The sequence below is a fragment of the Muscardinus avellanarius genome, assembly GCF_963383645.1.
Source record: "Muscardinus avellanarius genome assembly, chromosome: 20".
NCBI classification, from domain to species: Eukaryota; Metazoa; Chordata; class Mammalia; order Rodentia; family Gliridae; genus Muscardinus; species Muscardinus avellanarius.
In genome coordinates, this window is record NC_137806.1 from 7,039,903 (window position 1) to 7,061,680 (window position 21,778).

The 21,778-nt window shown below is 43.3% G+C and overlaps 1 protein-coding gene across 1 annotated transcript in view; it reads right to left on the minus strand.

Annotated features, from left to right (window-relative positions):
• The window catches only part of ARHGAP21 (Rho GTPase activating protein 21), a gene marked incomplete at both ends in the record, with an annotated part of 142,686 nt that overhangs the window by 69,771 nt on the left and 51,137 nt on the right, over window positions 1–21,778 (minus strand). Inside the window, 4 exons of the mRNA XM_080717184.1 lie at window positions 3,314–3,392; window positions 5,194–5,286; window positions 18,214–18,238; window positions 20,465–20,644. Coding sequence (XP_080573310.1) covers window positions 3,314–3,392; window positions 5,194–5,286; window positions 18,214–18,238; window positions 20,465–20,644 — 377 coding nt within the window. The remainder of the gene's footprint in view (window positions 1–3,313; window positions 3,393–5,193; window positions 5,287–18,213; window positions 18,239–20,464; window positions 20,645–21,778) is intronic.

A 21,778-nucleotide genomic window follows, 5' to 3' on the forward strand; every position in this document is an offset into this window, starting at 1 on the left:
AAAGGAACTCTCTTTTATATAGATATATTAATACAAAAAATAGGGCACCCTATCTTATGTTTGTACAATTCATAAGTAGTCAAGTTTTCTTTATAATATGTTTCTAAGTTAGAAATACAAATATGTTACCTAAATAGCCTTAGAACAAAATCAAAATGATTATCAGCCTACAATTATTTTATTCAAATCCAAAACAATTTAGAGATTATTATCATAGTCTGTTATCAAATTAAAAAATTCTTAACATAAAACAACCGCAGAAGTCAGGCATGGTGACACACACTTGTAAACCCAGTACTTGGGAGGCTGAGACAGGAGGATCTCAAGTTCGAGGCCAGCCTCAGCTACTTAGTGAGACCCTGTTTCAAAATAAAGGATAAAAAATATGGCTGGGAGTATAACTTGGAGGTAGAATACCCCTGGGTTCAATTCCCAGTACTTAAAAAAAAAAAAAAAAAGAAAAGAAAAAACCAGATTCCTTAAACTATTGTGTACATGTGTGGTTCAATGGATGGAACCCAGGGCCTCATGCATGTGAGCACAGGTACCATGGTTATGTACTTGGAGCCTCCTCAAACTGAACATTTAGAGCAATACTAACACCCTAATTCTGAAACAGTAGTTTTTATCCTCAGAGGCAAAGGAAATCAGTTTGCCATCACAACTACTGAAATGATTAGTTTTAACAATTACAACAATATCATCTCAGCTATTTGCTTTCATCTCCATAATTTCAGAGCTCTTACAGGAAGAGATCAGAGTCTTATTTTATATTGGTGCTGTGAATTCTTCTTAACCATAAAAGACAAGTTTGCCCAGGTTCAAGGGAAGCTGGAGGTACAGCTCAACGGTGGAGTGCCTGCATAGCACGTGCAAAGCCCTAGGTTTGATCCCTAGCACAACCAAAAAAGGAAGGAAGGAGGGAGGAAGGGAGGGAGGGAGGGAGGGAGGGAAGGAAGCCATACAGGTAAATTAAACTAAATCCCAATCACATTAGCAAGGGAAATAAAAAGCAGTATCTCTACCAGGCTTCGCTAGCTCATGTAATAATCAGTTTGCCCCACAAATACTAATATAAAAGAAAGAGCAAGAAACAGCAGCCAGCCGCTGACCCTAGTAACGGGGCGTCTGACACAGAAGGACTGTAAACTCATGGTCAGCATCCAAAACTCAGTGAGACGGTTTCAAAATAAAAAATAAAAAAGGGCTGGAGATGTAGCTCAGAGGACTGAACCATACAAATAATAACAGTAACAACAACAGAATAATAATGAAGGATCTAAAAACGTACTGGTGTCATTTTTTGAGAGATCTGAACTGTTGTTAGGACCACAAATGCCGAGAGAACGGTAAACCTCTGAGAAACACAGGTCCAAATAAACTTAACTAGCAAAATATGGAAGCGCTTATATTTCAATATTTAGAGTAGGTAGAACATGCATACTGATGTTCAGAAAAATTCTGCAAGGAAACATTTTTATGTTAGTATACTTCAGAATTTTTGTTCTGCATTACCCATTTGCTACCAACTGTGGAGGAAAAAGGAACACATTTTTTTAAGAATAAGATAGGCATTTCTCTAATTTTTAAGTTGTTTTTACTGGCTAAAAAATTAAGACTGTCATTCCAAAATCTTATTACTCTAAAAGATCTGTACTGGTAATAGAAAAAGTATGTGGATTTTTAAGGAAAACAAAGATTAAGTGTGGTTAACTGAGAAAATATTATTCTAAAAGAGATATTAACAAATATACTTTAAATCCTTAAATTATAGGCTGACGAAATGCATTGGCCTCTTTATGAGGATCTCAATTATTACGAGGAAATGTGGGCAGATTTCCTGCTGCCTCTTAGAGAAGCTTTAAGTCCATCGTCAACAGCCGGGCGTGGGGACGCACATTTGTAATCCCGGTACTTGGGAGGCTGAGACAGGAGGATCGCAGGTTCATAGCCAGCCTCAGCTACGTTGTGAGCCAATTAAAAAATAGCGCTGGGGATGTAGCTCAGAGGTCGAATGGCCCTGGGTCAATTCCTAGGACCACATACAAAAAAATGCCTCACAATCACTCAGGGGCAAGATTAAAGAGTTTTTTCTCTAAGAATCTCATTAAAATTTAAAACATTAAACAGAATGTTTGAGATCAATTAATCAGGATCATGTTACTTAACTGAAAAAAGGACAGTGTATAAATAATTTAGATTATAGCACAAAATGCTTTGGACATGGCTGAAGGAGCTTGATAAAAATCTTTAGAAAATAAAGAACTTCAACTGGATTACAGACAAGTGAGTGGAGCTCAGGAAACATTCAACAACCCAAAAGCTCTGGCAGCTGCATCCGGCAAGAAACCAGAACACAGCGACGACGTGGAGACTGCTCCCGTGTTCACGGCCTGTTCTTGACAAAAATTCAATAGAAAGTCTCTGGGCTTTCTCTATTTTTATTTGAAATTTAAAATGTTCTAGGTGTACGGGTGAAAGAAATAGGGTAGAATTAAATTATCTGAGGTCCCAGAGACAGTTCATCTCTAAATATGTATTTGGCGTTGGAACTCAAAACTCTTTTTTTTTTAAATTTTTATTTTTTTATTTTGCGGGTCTGGGGATGGAACCCAGAGGCATTTGACTTCTGAGCTATACCCCCTGCCCAATTTTTTATTCTTTACTTTGAAACAGGGTCTCACTGAGTTGCAAGGGGCCTCATAATGTAGCTGAGGCTGTCCGTAAGCTGTGATCCTCAGGTCTCAGACTCCCAAATGCTGGGATTACAAGCGTGCGCCACCACGCCCGGCTGGAACTCAAAATTCTATCATTCTACAGATTGTAGGCAGACAAATGATTTTAAAAGAAATATGCTTTTCTGTGTTGGTTAAATGAAAAAATTTAAGACAAGGAGATTTATTCAGTAAGATACATTACTTTTAAATAGTGAATTAAAAGTGATATATCTTAGTAAGGGGCTTTAAAATCAACCAGGTATGCATTTATTTATATATTTATTTTCAACAAGTTATATATTTGTCATTTCAAATAAATATAGAAACTTAAGAGTAAATCTAACATGTGTGCCTCTGAGGCGCTAAAGGATTATAATCACAAATCTGACAAATGTGCCTAACTAAGCAAAGCCACGAAGCTGTTCCCAGGGAGGTGGTTGTTCATGACTCTCAAATACACTGTTCACCACCACACAAAGTCCAGACTCCTGTCACACAGCTCCTCGCTGAAACACAAAACATTTTAAAATCTATTTTCTCTATTGATTTAGAACAATCATCTTTGACCAAAATTAGTCACGTTTCAAGAATCTTACCTGTTCTGAATTAGCGCAATTACTTGGGAATAGGTCTTTCCAATGACACTTTCTCCATTGACTTTTATAATTCGATCACCTTCAAGGAGGAGTAAAAATAGACATATATGAGGAAATGCTAGAGAGTCACTCTGAGTGTCTTATTGTTTTCAATGCTGGAGACTGAACCCAAGGCCTCATGAATAGTGGGCTCTACCACGGAGCTGCATCCTCAGCCCTGACAATGTCGTTATTTTTAATGTATACTTATTTATTATTTAAAAAAAAATAAAAAATAGCCTAAATTGTGGTATATTTTGCTTCTTTTGAAACAGAGCTTTGATCTCCCCAGTACCACAAAAATAAAAAGAAAAAAGAAAAGATACTTCAAAAGATAGTTACTAGGTGACCACAGGTACCCTATCTATACCCCTTCTGAAGGTAGAACTACTAGTTGTTCCTATCATTTGTGGTAGAGAACATTATTCAACTATTGAATTATTCAACTGTTGGTTACTGATTGTTTTTATTTTACCACTGTCCTCTCATCATAGTCCAGCTGATTTTCTCATAGTATTATTCCAATATACATATTTAGTTTATTGGTTAGCCTGTACTATAAAAATATTGGTATGCATGTACTTTTGAAAAAATATATTCTTCATTCTAACGGAGGGAGAATCCGAGGAATAAAAAGAAAAAGAGATAAAGCACCAAGGACGAAAGAACAGAAGAAAATAGAAAAATACTAATAAATTTATTAATAAATAACAAAAATTTATCACAGCATCTCCACTTCATTTTCTCAGTCTTGCAACAGTTAAAAAGATGGTGCAGCTGGGAGTAGGGGCACACACTTGTAATCCCCGCGCTTGGGAGGCAGAGACAGGAGGATCGCACAGGTTCGAAGCCAGCCGCGCTGGCTTAAGAGACCCTGTTTCTAAATAAAAAAAAATATAGAATAGGTCCGGGAGTGTAGCCTGGAGGTAGAAGGGTTCCATCCCCAGAACCACCACCAAAAAAAAAAAAAAAGTAATCTAATAAATCTTAGCAATAATATAACCTATTGACCTATTTATACCTGCAAAATCATGTTATTCAAAAGGCAGTATAAAAACTTTTTTCATTGATCCTTATTTTAAATTATTTCATGTTTAAAAACAAAGGAATAACTATTTCAAATTGTTTACTAATACTGGAAATCTGTTTAGCTTTTACTAAAATCATAACCATAAAATATTTTAGCACCAACAGTGACCAGATCCAGGTCCAGGTACTTAGACCACAGCCGTGGACCCCTGCATATGAAGACAGGTGTGCAATTACACTGGAACCCTAAGCCATTCTTTCTCACCTCTGGCTAAGAGGCACTTCTAAAAGGTGGACAGCCAAGAGGATTAGACTGTGCCAAATACGCCCAGCACTTGAGAGGCTGAGACAGGAGGATCGCAGGTTCACGGCCAGCCTCAGCTGAGGCCCTCTGCGACTTAGTGACACCCTGTTTCAACATGAAGAATAAAATAGGGCTGGGAGTAGAATGTCCATGAGTTCAATCCAGAGTAACACACACACGCATGGCAGATAAATGCCTTCATTAGTTTGCTATTTTATAATCCTCTGTAAAAATTCAACTTGTGGAAAACAGACTCTTCAAAAGAGCAACCAAGTCTGTTATCTGTGGGTAACTTAAAAAGCCCACAATTTATCAGTATGTAATATTTCTGCTCAAACCCAGCCATTCAGGCATCAAGGAACACAAGCAGGCCTCGGAAACTCTAGTGACCAATGTGGAGGGGAAGGGAGGGGCACACGCGGACAGACGGGGAAAGCCAGGGCCACACGTGGGGAAGATGACACGAGCGACAAGACGACGGAAAGGCCGCGGGGAGAAGGCGCCGCACCTGTGCACAGCCCAGCTGCAAACGCAGGCCCGCCTTCCTTAACTTGCTTAACGAATATGGTGTCCATGGGCTCCAAGCGGTTTCTTTGTTTTCCTATAGGAGAGAAGAGGGCCAAGGCATGGATTCATTTCACAGTATTGCACTGAAATAGCAGCACATTAATAATGTCTAACTGAGACAACTTCAACAGAGATGGTGACGAAGCGTTAAGACACAGATCCTGAAGCCGGATGCTCAGGTCGTAGTTCAGGGTTTGCCCTAATGCCACCCTTTGTCTCGCGTGTCTCAGACACAACCACAACCACAACACTTGAAGGTTTCACTTGACCGAGTACATTCCGTATGCCCATCACTACACCAAACACCACACAACCTGCAAGCTGCTAACCACAACCACCATGACACAAACGAGGGAGCTGAGGCTTAGACCAAGCGCATCCTCCAGGGTCACAGCCGAGAGCCGAGAGCCCTCCCGTGCATGTTCGGTCTACTACTTATTTATTTATTTTGGTGGTACTGGGGATGGAACCCTTCTACCTCCGGGCTACACTCCCAGACCTATTTTATATTTTTATTTGGAAACAGGGTCTCTTAAGCCAGCGAGGCTGGCTTTGAACCTGCACGATCCTCCTGTCTCCGCCTCCCAAGCGCGGGGATGACAAGCGTGCGCCACCACGCCCGGCCAGTCCACTACTTTTGAATACTGCGTATGCTAAGCATCACACTCTGATGAGCAAGGCATATTTCTGGTAGGAAAAAGACATACATATAAGTGATCGTGTAGCATGAGAAACAAGAGACAGACACAGAATGCAGTCCTGGCCATGAGGAGAACGTGACCATTTCAACTGCAGTTAGTATTTCACAAGCTGTTGTCCACAGACTGTCGGCATTAACGAGGGTGCTGGCTATAAGTGAGCGTTCTGGAGTCCAAACAGAAATCTGCTTTGTTAACAAGTTTCCCGGGAGATTCTAATACACACTACAGTTTGAGGTTAATTGTTTCAGTAAAATAGAAGTCAAAGAAAGATTCAGAGAGAGGACATTCTAGCTAAGTGGTTAGCAACCAAAGTACCTCTGGGGGAGGAAGGGACACAGAAAGTCAGGAGCTCTTCAGGTGTGGTCCCCAGGCCAGCAGCAGCAGCATCACCTAGGGTGTGAGGAAGGCAAACCTGTGGCCTCCCAGGTCTATGCATCAGGCCGAGGACTGCGACGCACACTCAGGCGTGAGAACCACTGAAGTAGAAGACAGTCCAGACGATTCGCGAATGACCAAGGAGACAGGGATTTCAAGGATCTTTTAAGTACCTTATTCAAGCGTCATTCCCTTGATCTTATTTTTAAAAAGGCAAATGTGTTGTTTTAGCACAAGCATATAAGTAAGTCTGTACTTGCAGGAAAGTAAAAAGATAACAATCTTACTGGATAAAAAGGCTGATGTGATCAGACTTCAACATTAAAAAGCATCATCTAGGCGGGCGTGGTGCGCACGCTTGTCATCCCCGCGCTTGGGAGGTGGAGGCAGGAGGATCGCGCAGGTTCGAAGCCAGCCGCGCTGGCTTAAGAGACCCTGTTTCCAAATAAAAATGTAAAAATAGGTCTGGGAGTGTAGCCCAGAGGTAGAAGGGCTTCCAGGACCCCCAGCACCACCAAAAACAAAAATAAAAACAAAAAAACCCATAGTCTTCTTCATTTTGATTCCATATGAAATCAGGAAGAACTGGATATGCTTCTACATTACACAAATACAATCTCTAAGGGAAAATGACTCGAGTGCAGTGTATATATATATATATATATATATATATATATATATATACATACATATATAATCTCACAGCTGCCACGCATAGCCTCAGTGTTCAGGTGAGCTTCATTCTCGAAGTCCAGTGGCGGCAGTAGCAATTAAGGCCTTGAGCCCTATGACCAGATTACATAGTTTAAACTCCCAGCTCTCTCTCTTTCCCAAGTTAGAGCCACGAGGTTTTGTAGTATTTGACACATATTAAACTAAACATTAGTTATCAATCTGAAATTCAAGCTGCACTGAGCACTTTTTATTTTATCTTCTAACTCTGGCTCCAAGTGATTTTCTACAATTTACTCCTATGAACGGGGATGATGGCAGTTGTTCCTGCCTGGTAAGGTTGTGAGGATTAAAAGGAATAATCCACTAAGTGCTTATGTAACTCCTTGTGCCAGTAGATATTTATTAACCATGACATTACTACACTAATCTGACTACAAACCTTCAGACGGTTCACAGACAGATCAGGGATGAGTTAGGCTTGGGAACACACAGCTTGTTATGCTGTGAGTGATCATAAATACTGGTTGAAGGAATTTCCATAAAGCTCAACTATCATGAGGAAGGAAAGCTAACAAAACACACACACACACACACACACACACACACACACACACACACGTCCATGTATGCACAGAAGGTAGAAAGGTAAACGGGACTTTACCCTCCCAAAAAATTCCATCTCTGACATCTGTCTTCAGACTGGTGTCTAAAACCAGAATGCTCTATATCTTTAGGACTTTGTAGCTCGAGACGGATGATGTAAACCTCTAATTACCTACTTTCTTTGGAAAATGCTCAAGTCCAAAGCCATTTACAACATGTAATGTATTTGAAATTTTGGAGTATTAAGTATACAAGAAGAGATCAAAGCATGCAAGTAGGTGACTTTAAAAATCAACAGAATCTGGACTACGCGAATTATAGACAGAACCCTAACATGAAGTCAGTTAGGAAAAGTCACGGCTTTCAACCTACACACATTTACTTTTTTTAAACTTATAGTGAAAAATGTTTGGCAAACACAGAAGCAGAAAAAAGACAGTAGAAAGGACAAAGCCTCATTCATCCATTTTAAGTGACTGTGAAAAAAATCTGTCCCTCTTGTTTACTTTTCCCCCTCAATGTTTTAAAGCAAATCCCAGGTAGCATTTCAATTCATTCAACAATAAAAACTTCAAAATGCATCACTAAGAGATAAGAAACTTAGTTTTTTTTAAAGGAAAAAGAAGGAAATGCTTCAGCGGAGTTCCACAGTATGCAGTATTCCGCGCCATGAGGATTCTGATGCCCACGACGACGCACCACTTTCTTGTCTCTTCCTAGAAAGCACCGAGTCTGGAGAGAAATGCCAGCCACAAAGCAGCGCAGCAAACTTAGAAAGGTCTCACACGTAAAATCACAGTGAAACACTACAACTCAGCTGCCGACGTTCCCAGCCACGCTGCTCTGCCTATGGATTCAAACCCTATCAGCAACAGAATCCGTGCTCCATGAAGTCTGTGGCATGCAAAGCAGTGGCCAGCGCAAGGGAGGGCCATGGAGGGCCACGGTAGACCCTCAACTATCTGCTGACTAATTCAGGTGATCACCCTGGACGTGCCCAAGGTAGAACTGCCAAAAGCACTTCAGAGACTTCTCCAGGAACAAGCTACCGTGTTCTGCAGCTCGTCCAGACTCGTCCCTCGGACGGGAGGAAGAGGCTCCTAGGTAGCAGTTCAGGGCCCGGCCACAAGGTGTCAGGCACGGACCAGAATCTCCTGGCACACGCAGGCAGGAAGACAGCCATGAGCTCCTCACTGGACAAATATTTACTGAACCCTAACGCGGTGCCAGGCACTGATTCTACAGTGAACACAACAGTCGCCTTCTGCGGAGTCTGAAGTTTATGCAGTTATGTTATTTTTCTCTCGGTTTGAGTAATTTCACACATAACGTTACCGTGTCTAGATTCAGAACCGTTAGTTCCGTCATGCTAGTGAAGTTTGTCATAGTGCTCGACCCACAAGCAACCACCCTCCCATCTGACTTGACTGCCTTGCAGTCCCTTAACCAAGTGACCGTGCCCCTCAGCTCTGCCAAGGCCCTCGACTCCTGGGTGCTCTTTATTCTGTGACACCATCAGCCTCCCCCCAGAACTCTTCCTTTCTTTCTAGGACTACTGGTGGGTCAGCATTTCAACAAAATTCACCAGGAACCTCAACTTCCTTTCCCCTCGACCTTTCAGAGCATTGCACCGCCAGTCTGTCCGTGTGGAGAATTCCAAGCACAGGCTGCCTCGACTCTTGTTTCTGGCCTAATCTTCCACCACACGAGAAGCTCTTTTTCTGGCCAGCGCTTGTGTCCTAGCGTGCATCTTTGTGTATTTTTCCCATTCAATATATATTATATGTGCTAGAAATTAATCTGGTTGTGAGAAAAATGTAAAGAAGACAACATCTCTGCTTTACATTCGTTCCAACGGAGAGAGAAAAATGTTAAGCAAAATAAGTAGCCTGAGGCCTGTTGTTACAGTCGAGAGCGGGTGCAGGGCGAGGGGGGCCAGGCAGGCGTCCCGGGGCGGGCTCAGCCCAGCACCCCAGCCGGCAGGCCACCCCGGGTGGACTGGACTCGGGTGCTGCCACAGATGCGTGAAGGAGCCAACGAGCTCTACTTCTGGGTTGGATGCGTTCAGCACTTATGTGCAAATATCTCCTTTGCATCTCACTTGTGTGGCACAGATGAATAGTTTCCTGTTTGAAGGAAGGGACTGGAACTGTGACAATTAACTTTGGTGACTGGGCTCATGAGTCACGTGCTGACGCAGACGGGCTGGAGAGCAGAGGGAACCCGAACGGGGCTGGCCATGGGTGTGCACGCTCAGAGTCACACGACAGCTACGCAGCCAGGAAGAGACAGCGGAGGTCGCCTGCCGCAGGGCTGCCTGGGGGCCACGTCTGGAGGGAGGGGGATCCCCATGGACAGACCAATGTTCTGGACTGGGAGTGCTCTAACCACGCTCTTGACTTTTTAACCACTGAGGCGCTATCTGTTAAGAACCACCAATTAGTTCTCTGAAATCCTAGACTTCATATTTTGTAACACTTTCAGGACCCTTAAAAAGGGTGTGTGTGTGTGCGTGTGTGTATTACTGGGGATTGCATCTGGGGTGTTCTACCTCTAAGCTACACCTCCAAACCTATTATTTTATTTTGAAATAGGGTCTCACTGAGTTGCTGAGGCTGGCCTCAGACCTGGCTTCAACCTGCAATCCTCCTGTCTCAGACTCCCAAGTACTGGGTTTCAAAATAAAAAATAAAAAAATAGGGCTGGGGGTGTAGCTTGGAGGTAGAATGCCCCTGGGTTCCATCCCCAGACACACAAAAAAAGAAAAAAAGAAAAAAAGAAAAGACAGAAAAGCCTAAACCAACAGAAATCTCATAATAAGCCCGCATGTGTTTTAACCTTTGCAATAACTTTTAGTGATATATGTAAGTGTACGTGGCATGAGGTTCACCGGGATCCCATTCCCTGTACCTCACCTCTCCTCACCCTCCTGTCTTCTCTCCAGCCGGGCCACTTCTCGGTTGGCCTCTTTCCTTTTTTTTTTTTTTTTTTTTTTGGTGGGTCTGGGGATGGAATCCAGGGACATCTGATCTCTGAGCTACACCCCCTGCCCTGTTTTTTTTTTTTTTTTAATTCTTTATTTGAAACAGGGCCTCACTAAGTAGCTGAGGCTGGCTGAGAACCGTGATCGTGTCTCATCTCCGGAATGCTGGGATTGTACGCATGCGCCACCGTGCCCGCAGCCTCCTTCCTCATCGAGTCCCTTTTTGTTCTTTTAGTCTCTCTTGCTTCACAAATAAGTGAAATGAATGGCTTTGGTTTTATGAATAAGAGAAATTAAGTAAAAACTAAGAGGCACTGTTATACACCTCTAAAAAGAAAAAATAAATGTTTGGGCAAAAGTGGGCCTCCAAGGCGGCCGTGACGAGCCATGCTCCTGTTGACCAGCCCTGGTCAGCATGCTGCGCACGAGCCGGCCGGCGCCGCCCGCAGGATGGAGTAGGAGTGGGAGTCAAAGTCAAGGCTGGGCCTGGGCTCGTGCAGCTTCTCAGGGAAGCCAGCCTGTCCCAGGAGGACGTCCAGCTGCCCATGGGAGACCCGGGGGGAGAGCTGCGGTCGTGCCCAAAGAGCCGCGTCAAACTGCCGAGCCACCTTCGGCACAGCCTGCAGCCTGGGGTGCTTCGGGGTGACTGTAGGCCCTGCCAACGTGTGACTGCAGCAGCACCAGAGACCCAGAGAGGAGCACAGAAGCCAGGAACGGTGATAAAAGACATCCACCATTGGGAGCCACTAAATGTTGAAAATAATTTTTTTTTAAAGCAGCCAAGGCCCCGTATGGTAGCACGTATCTATAATCTCAGTACTTGGGAGGCTAAAACGTCAGATTAGATATCTCACATCAAATGCAAATAGACATTTGAAAACTAAATTAACATAATCACCATCTTAAGGGATTAGGAGAAGAGCCAAAGGATTGCCCGTAGGATGCAGACCAATTCATGGGAGGGAGGGGTCACATTCGTTAACTGCAAGGTTCAGTATGTCAAGTATTTTCAAATATTGTAAACAATATAAAACTTCCAGCAGAATTTTTCTGTTGTTAGGTACAGAAACTGAAAATCTAATTCTAAAACTTAAATGAACAAACACAATCCAGATAATCTTGAAAAATACCTAAGAGAGTAATTCTACCCAATAGGAACACTTACTATAAAGCTATAGTAATTAAGACAGTGCTGTCTTGGGGCCAAGAAAATGACCACTGGAATGTAGTAACAGTTGGCAGACTTCTATGAATAGAAAAAAAAAAGTCTTAAATAGCACTCACACGGTATTAGCCATAAAAACAAAAAAATCAATCATCATACTACCTTAAGTAAACATTTCTCTTTATGAAAATTGTTACTACAAAATAGGCAAGTCACAGATTGGATATCTGCTATTCATATATAACTAAAAACGTCTTTATTCAGAATATTTAAGTAGCACCAATGAATTTACAATAAACAGAACCCACAGCTTAGAAAACAAAGGCAACCAACCTCATCTGTCCTCTACAATACCTACATTCTACATTAAAACCACGATCCACACTACTGCGTGTCCACTAGAATAACGAAAGTATTAAAACCCAGGAAACTCCATGTGTCAGTGCAGCTGAAGAACTGGAGCTCGAGGCGCTGCCGAGCATGCGCACCGGGACCAGGCGGCCTCCCCGTGCCCGCGTGCGAGGACTCGGCGCGCCCCGCCTGCCTGGCACCGGAGGGAACGCGGGCACCAGAGGGAACGCGGGCACCAGAGGGCACGCAGACACGCGTTCCACGCGGAGGCTCTCGGCTGCGCCGTTTGAAGTAGCTGCCACTGGGAAGTTTAAATGCCCATCAACGGCAGGCGGAGCACACTGGACAGTCTTCTGTTTTAGACCATTTCATTAAGACAGAACTTACAGAGATAAACACGTATTTTGAGTGCGTGGCTTACCAAGCCTGGGCGACGTGGGGCGCTCCCGTCCGGCCAGTTCTGACCACTCATTGGTTTAAATTCGTGTTTCTCAGAACTTCACATAAATGAAACTGGACAGTACATACTCATTTGTGCTTGATTTCTTTCAGTCATGAGAGTGTTTCGGACAGCAAAAGTATGTGCAGCCAAAGAAAAGGTATGAAATGAGGACATTTAAGAATACCAAAAAAGAATGTGTCATCAGTGAGAAGATGCATGGGTATCAAAAATAAAACTGTCAAAGTGAAAAGCAATTTCTGATATGATGCCATGTCCTCTCTCCCTCTCTCTCTCTCCCTCTCTCTCTCTCTCTCTCTCTCTCTCTCTCTCTCTCTCTCTCTCTTTTTTTTTTTTTTGACTGGAGATTGAACCCAGGGCTCCCACCTCTGAGCCACATCCCCAGCCCCGTTTTATTTTGAAGCAGGGTCTAAGTTGCTGACGGTTTCACCAAGTTTCTGAGATGAGCCTCAAAACTCCGATCCTCCTGTCTCAGCCTCCCAAGTACTAAGCTGACAGATGTGTACCACCACATCCAGCTGTTGATGCTGAACAGGCTCAGACCAATAAAGACAAAGACGAAAATTACAAGTTTATGAAATACTACTACTGCGTGGGCTAAAACTATCTGAGCATGGAACTAGGGCTCTTTTACCACCGTTTACCTCTCATGGAGACAGTTCTGAGAATGAATCGTGCGAGTGAGGAATTCTGAGATGTCACCACAGGACTTGGGGAGGAGCCCCAGCACCATCTGCCTACGGTCAGTCCAGCCAGTTGCCGAAACACTCCACAGAGGGACGGGTGACTACCCGTGCCCCAGGCTCTGGCGAGAGGTGCGGGCTGGGCCCGTCGCTCCTCAGCACAGGGCTCTGGGTCAAGGAGCACGGTCGGGGCCTCCACCTCTTACATTGTCTCCAGAGACCTCCCTCCTGCCTAAACACCCCGCATACTCAGGCACCTGTTCCGCTGCACAAGGAAATGAGAATATGCAACTCATTAGCAGGCAGCCAGCAGAGACACTCCAATGGTTTAAAGTCAACACGTTCAAAACGCACCCTGAGGGGCTCGGCTAATGCTCCTTCCCCAGGACGTCAGAAAAGAGACGCGCAGAGCTGCCCCGCTGTGTGAGCTAGCGCTGCAGCATCCAACCACCCGGCCTTACGCCCCAGACGGCCCACAAAACCATCCTGCAACACGCATCTTAGTGTTATATTATTCTGCAAAAACAGGCTTTCAATACTTTAATGGACATTAGTAGCATTATACTGGAGGCTGGAATTCTATTATATTAAACTCTAAATAAAATGATATCAGAATCTCAACAGACTTGAGAGTACGTTTTAAAAAGAAGTAAGATTATAAAAACAACACTATCTCACTGAATTAAATGATTAGATTATGTATAGACTGCATTCTAGAGCCGGATCTGTAAATGACTGTTTAGAAGTCTGAAGAATTTTGTTTCACATAGAATTTGGTCCAATGGTTGGTTAGTTTAGTTGAAATGATATTACGATTCTTATGCTTAAACTAAAAAGGCCTTTGTGGACTAGGCTGCGGCCCCAACTGGGACGACAAAAGCGAACTTCGGCCTGGGCGCAAAGGTGCATCAGGTAGGGAGAACGCGGGACACCTTGAACTCTTGAAGCTCTGTGGGACCACTGAGCCATGGTCGCTCCTGGGAGGGGTTGAGGGCCGGATCTTCCTCCTTTCTGAGAATTCTGGCTCTGAATGTTCATAAATACAAAACACACTACTTTGATTTTAACTTTCTCAGTGAAGGGTTCACTGAGTTAATCTCATAATATACCAAATGCACTCTAGATTTACCTACCAATTCTTGGCCCTATGTCATTCAAACCAGTTTTTAAAAGACAAAATTATTTTTAAAAGAAAATTAAAGAAAGGACAAAAGAGATTAAAAATAAGTCAACAGAAACAAGGGAGCAGAGTCAGAAGATCAGACTTCGTGAGTCAGGCACAGCCGATTTGAGATCGCGTAGACATTATGAGGATGTCAGGCGCAGATTAAGTTCCTGCACAGCTAATTACCCCACCTTCCCCTCCCGCCACCTTCCAAATCAACCTGTCCTCTTTTCAATTATATTATAAACTAATCTTTTTATGTGTTCCCTTTAACCTTTTCATACTATTTTTCTAAGGAAAAAAATACAGATCTTCTGGACTTTCTACATTCCTAACTCTGCAGAAAGTTCTACCCACAAACAGGCATTTCAGTATTTCCTCTGGGGAGCAATATTATACCGAGGTGAGAAGTGCTTTAAAGTGAACTGGGCCTTGAGGTTCTGAAGTCTGCTTAAAGAATCACTATAAAAGTCGCCACATGAAGGACTGGTATTGAAGATAGCACCTACAGTACAGCTTGGTGAGTTTTGGTGTGTGTGTGTGTGTGTGTATGTGGTACTGGTGATGGAACCCAGGGGCATTCTACCTCTGAGCTACACTCCTAGCCCTATTTTTTAGTCTTTTTATTTATTTTTTAAACAGGGTCTCGCTGAGTTGCGAAGGGCCTAAGTAGCTGACGCTGCCCACAAACAGCAATCCTACAGTCTCAGCCTCCCAAATGCTGGGATTACAAGCGTGTGCCACCACACTTAGTGCTTGGTGAGTTTAGTAAATGTAGAGCCTATGAAACCATATGCCAATCAAGATATGAAATAAAGAGCCGGGTGCCGGAGCCAGCCGGCAAGAGTAGGGGTTCTGAAGCGAGGCATGAGGATGAAGAGTTTTTAACCCTAACGTGGGGGAGCCGCCAGCCTACTATCTCTACCGGTCGACCCCTGTTCGTGGGTCAATATTTCCTACGGGTCGACGACTATGCCTGGGTCAGTATTCTCTATCGCGCGGACACTCCTGGTCAGCGCAACTTCTGGGTCAATCTCGTCTTTATTGCGCCGACTTCCTGGCTTTGTTTTTCCAGAGGTATTTATACACAGCTACAGGTCAATCAACATTCTCGTGCTACCACCACCAGAATACAATAAAGACCAATACAAAATATATCATTACAGATAGGTCAATCAGTACCCTCGTGCCATCACCACCTGATCCTCATCAGCCGAGTCAGAGACACCAATCTAGGGAAAGGCCTTAATGGCTCCCAACAGCCGGGCGTGGTGGCGCACGCTTGTAATCCCCCACTTGGGAGGGAGAGATAGAAGGATCACGCAGGTTTGAAGCCAGCCTTGTTGGTTTAGGAGACCCTATTTCCAAATAAAAATATAAAATAGGTCTGGGAGTGTAGCCCGGAGGTAGAAGGGTTTCCAGGAACCCCAGTACCACCAAAAAAAAAAAAGGATATGAAATAAAAAAATAACTTTCTTCCATCATTCCATTAAGTTCCCTTGTATGCTTTCTTGCTGTTTTGGCCCCAGAGTTTGTTTTAAACAATACTGTCTTCCATTATGAGGGCCCATAGGAGAAAACTGCCTCTGATCTCAGTGCAAAGAGAATGTTGTCTTCTCATGGGTAACGTATAGCCTTAACTAATCACAGTCTCACCTTTCCTGTGGCCACTGGAAAGCTCAAAAGCAAATTCAAAGCTCATCTTTAAAAAAAAGTGGAGGCCAGGCATGGTGGCGCACGCTTGTAATCTCAGCATTCGGGAGGCTGAGACAGGAGGATCATGGTTTGTGGACAGCCTCGGCTACTTAGTGAGGCCCTCTGTAACTTAGTGAGATCCTATTTCAAAATAAAGAATAAAAATTCGGGCTGGGGATGTAGCTCGGAGGTCAAATGCCCCTGGGTTCCATCCCCAGGACCCCCCACACAAACACACAAATAAAAGTGTAGGAGCTACTGCATGGATTTGGGTAATAATCTCCCAAATGTCAATTTAATTTATTTTTAAGCCTAAACTCTATTTTTAACCTTATTCATTGCATGTATTTCTGCATGTGGCATACACCCTCTGCTGAGTGAGATTAGGCATAAATGAATTCGTACAACAGGCAAGTTGTAATCCTCCCCAGCAGATCATATCCTTTGCCCCACTTTACCATTCCTCTCCAAATCTCCTCCTGCTCGACCAAGATCCTCTAGTTTTCCCTCGCAAGCGTTCATCCTCCCCTGTCGAAGCATATAACCAAATCCAATCACTTAACGACCCGCGCGCAGCTTCATGACTGTGTGCTACATTTGCGAGGTGCTCACTGGCCCCACGGCAGGCAGGACACGCTAGGTGCTGGGTGCCCAGTGGTTGCTTGGGCGTCAGCAAAGCAGCCTGGGTGTTGGGAGGAAGGGGAAACCCTGCCTCTTCTTTTATTCTAAGTTTTCCTTTTCCTCTCTAAAGCCTCTTCCTAACCCAGGCCAAGTAGCATTTGGAATTCGTCCTAACCCCTGGTGCACGGCAGATGGTGCCGGAATGGCCAGGGCAGCTCTGAAGGGTCCTGTGCCCGGCACCTCACAGTACCGTGAGCACTGGGAGAACGCACTCTCCCCTCATTTAACCCTTCATCTACCCGTTCGAGACCTCATTTCAGAGTGGCAAGATGTGGATATCACCAAGGTCCCTCAACAGGCCAATGGACAGACATTGCGGCCAACTCATACAAAGGAAAAGTACTCGGCAACAAAGAAAAAATAAAAAGAAATCACTGTTAGTGCCTGCACAGACAATATGGCAACCTTCAAAAATATTACGCCAGGCAAAAGACACGGAGATTGTATTGTATTTTTCCCTTTATAAGAAATTTTGGAAGAAGCAAACCTAATCTGTAGTGTCAGAAAATAGATGAGTGATTGTCTAGGGCCAGAACAGTACAGAGTACAAGGTAAATTTATGAAATGGTGGAAGAATCTGAAATAATGGTAGAAAACATCACACAGAGCCACACTGAAGGACACCCTCCAAAGCAAAAGCTGACCAGTACTTCTCAACTTACCCAGGTCACAAACTTTTCACATTAATACTTAAAAAAGACTGAGGAACCACCACAGACTAAGGGTCATGATGGATACAACGAGGGATTCTGGAGTAAAATAAGGACACCGGCAGAAAAACTGGTAAAGTCTAAGTCTCTAGGTAAAACAATAACTCCATACCAATGTTGATTTTTGTTCATTGTATTGTGGTTATTAAGACAAAGGAAGCGGAACGATGGAATCTGAAAGTTTTCTGTACTATTTTTGTAACTTAAGTATAAACTTTTCTAGAAACAAAAGTTCTGAATGGGTGAATTTTGCTGCGTATAAACTTTAACTTGTTAAAGTTACTTAAAATTTAAAATGAAAGAAGAATAAGTCAGTTATTAAGAAATCCTATTCACAGCCTAATTCTCCTTTAAGCTCCCTAAATAATGTTTAAATGGTCAGTAAGATTAAAGAAAGAACTCAAATCCTCCTTTCTGATATCTGACTTAAAGAGCCACAAAACTTAGGAAGGTTATTAATTGAAATTAAAACCCTCAGATACCTTTCCTAGAGTCATGATACAAATAACAAATTACATGTACAAGGCACAATAATGAGACAATAAAATTCAGAAAACCTTGAAGTCCATAGTAAAAAAGTTAATTTCTGTCACTCTCACACCTAAAACTTAATATATTTGAAGTGCAAAAATTTATTCTATCAATTAAAGAACAGCTAAAGAACAGAAAAACACAGGAAGAAAAACATTCAGAGAAAAAACTGTAACAGCATACCTCCTCTGTTTCCATTTTCTTCATCCTACAAAATAAGAAAATAACAGCCATTCATGAGTACACGTGTATAAACTCCTGCCCAGTCACAACCAGACAGCATCTCACCCAGCCTGACCTCCCTCGTGTACAGCAATCCTCTAACTAGCGGTGCCTTCTGCCGGAGGGTGGGGCTTTCACAGGCAGAGAGGAGGAGGCTGCAGGTGGGACCAGAGGAGGGCATCGGGATTCAGTTTCTGCCGTGTGTGCTGTATCCAGTGGGAATATCCTGGTGCAGTTGCCAAGCAAGCATTTGGATAGGTGTGGGAAGGCTGGTCTTCACTTCCTGTGCCACTCCGTATTTAAACAAGCCTTCAAGGGCCAGTACAGGACCCCGCACTGTTAATATAAGTGGACGGGTTCCAGGTTCCCATGCTCAATTTGGTGGCTTATCTGTTTGGTCTCTTTCTTTGCTACCAGGCCGGCTTGCAGTCATGTTATCCACACTTATCTGAGAAATCAGAAAAGTAACCTTTAAAATCTCACTAAAAAGCTGGGCGTGGTGGCGCACGCTTGTAATCCCAGCATCTGGGAGGCTGAGACCAGAGAACCCGGGTTCGCGGACAGCCTCAGCTACTTAGTGAGGCCCTCTGCAAAATATAAAAAAGAATAAAAATAGGGCTGGGTGTAGCTCACAGGTAGAATGCCCCTGGGTTCGATTCCCAGTCCCGGGGGGGAGGGGGGGACCAAAAAATCTTGTTAAAAGGTTATTCAAAAAATTTACTCAACGCTTATTCAAACGCTCACCCAGCCTCTACCATATGGAAGCTCCCATGAGGTGTACAGAGAAAAACAGGCATTTGGCTAAGCCTGGCAATTCAGTACATAACTTCTGACCTTTATTTTGGCTACCCTATGCTGTTTCCTTCTTCTGGTTCTAAGCTCTGTTCTGAGGCTGTTCTGAGTAAGGCTGCCAGCTAAGCGTCATAATAAAGACAGTTTTGTATTAACTGCACATTTTCTAAAAGCTGTACCATTTTAAGTTTTTTTTATTGGTGCACTGTATTCATACATCATAATGGTATAAAGAAAATACTTTTGTAGACATACATGCACACATCGCCCAGTTAGCCCCTACCCGATCCCCACCCCGTTCCCTCCCCATCCCTGGCTTAGTGGTTGACATCTAGTTTTATAGCAATTTATCCAATATTAACAATGATAATCTCACATAACAGTTTCATTTGTTTGATACCAAGCTTTTGATGACTTAAAGATAACATTTCAATATTTCTTTTTGCTTTCTTTCTTACCAGAGAATATTTCTTTCTTTCTTTCTTTCTTTCTTTCTTTCTTTCTTTCTTTCTTTCTTTTTTTTTTTTTGGTAAAACTATCATATATTTATTTATTTATTTTTCAGAAAAAAATCTATCCTGATGGGGCTGGCTACACAGCTCAGTGATGGTGCACCTGCCTCGCATGTACAGGGCCTGGTTCAGTTCACAGAGTGTGTGCAACACACACACACACACACACACACACACACACACACACTTCCTTCACATAAAATTTCAAAATTTTAGGGAAAATTAAGCTGGGCGTGGTGGTACACGCTTGTAATTCCAGTGCTTGGGAGGCTGAGACAGGAGGATTGCGGTTTACAGACAGTCCTAGCTACTTAGTGGGCCCTCTGCAACTCTGTGAGACTAAAGACTAAAATATAGGGCTGGGGGCATAGCTCCAAGGTAGAATGCCCCTGTGTTATTTGTAAATATACAAATAAATAAGAATAAAAATGGGAAAGATTTCCACATATAGTTTTCATAAAATGTTTAAAAGATGGAAACCTATTTGCAAGAGTCTCTGTACTAAATAATAGCATTAATAGCTCAAATTTACTGGACAAGAGCTGCATGTCCCTTCCTACTCAAAGCATTTCATACGTACCCTAGCATTTAATCATCGCACCACCTGTGGTTGTTATTATTGCAATTACTGTGTTGTGTAGCCTATTCAAGGTCACAGAACTAACACAAGACAGAGGTGGCACTCAAATGGGGGGGGACACTGGAGACTACCTCTGAGCTATGCCCTTAGCCCTATTTTAGTTTTTATTGTAGAAGGTAGACAAATGTCTGAGAGAGTAAAAGAAGGTAATAAAAATTCTAATATAACATTTAATTCTTTTAAGATAGAATAAAGGCAGGAGGGGAGGAAGTACCCGAAGAAAACAGGAACTGCCCTGTGCTTTCTCAATTTACTTCATTTTTCTTACCTTATATGAAAATTGAATTGCAGACTCCGGGGGATAAACAATAAAATGCCTTAATGTGAAACCAAAGCCTTGAGATGTTCTTTTCAACAGAACTGTTTTGGGACCAGGCCAAGAGAATGTTTCATCCTCGGACGGTGATACATTTTCACTTCGTTCTTTTCCATCTTTATTTTTTGGTACCTAAGGTGAAAAGATATTTAACAATTAAGTAACACAACAGATGTACTCACTTAGAATCACACATAAAAATACAATACCTGAGTGCAGGTACGGAGGGAAGCCTGTACGCTGATGCGCGAGTGACATGGCCAGCAAACCATGCAACCATCAGGAACCAAGCTGATCAGAATAAATGATGCTGTGAGAACTTAATAAAAAGAACTCTTAGAGCCGGGCGCGGTGGGCACGCTTGTCATCCCCGCGCTCGGGAGGCGGAGACAGGAGGATCGCACAGGTGAGAAGCCAGCCTCAGCTACTGAGTGAGGCTCTCAGCAACTTAGTGAGACCTTGTTTCCAAATAAAATATAAAATAGGTCTGGGAGTACAGCCCGGAGGTAGAAAGCCCCTGGGTTCCACCCCTAGTACCACAAAAAAAAAAAAAAAAAAAAAAAAAAAAAGAATTCTAAGGAGTGAGAAGCGTAGCGGCTCAAGTTAGAAATGCCACAGAAGGAATGAAGAACCAAGGGGATCTCATGGCAGACAAGGGGCTAAGAACAGGAACTAGTAAACACACAGAGCTCCTACAAAGGAGGAATCCACACCTTGCCAGCCTAGTCACAAGACAGACACTGAAAGGAACGGAAAGGACTTTAGGTTCTGAGCACGAATTCAGCACCACGAAGATCGTTCCTCCAGTACCCTGCTCTTCCACGTCCTTGACCTCCTCGCCTACGGTCTGGGCTTTTGTAGAAAACTCAAGCTGAGGAGCCTTAAGTGGGCCATCACTTTTTTTTTTTTTTTTTTGTAGTATGGGGAGTGAACCAAGGAACATTCTACTTTCGAGCTACACCCTAAGCCCTATTTTTTATTCTTTATTTTTATTCTTTTATTTGAAATAGGGTTGTGGAGGGCCTCACTTCTTGCTGAGGCTGGCCTCAAACCTGTGATCCTCCTGCTCAGCCTCCAAAGTACTGGGATTTCAAGCGTGCACCCCCACATCGGGCCACCTACTCTTCAGTGTGGAAACCTGCCACCCTTTCCCTTCCCGCACCAAACCCCAGTCCTTATGCCCTCTAGAGCCGGCCTCCATCCAGAGGCTTAACTTCCTCACAGTAGCCTAGAGAAACCTAACCTTGCATAAGCCAGCACTGCCTA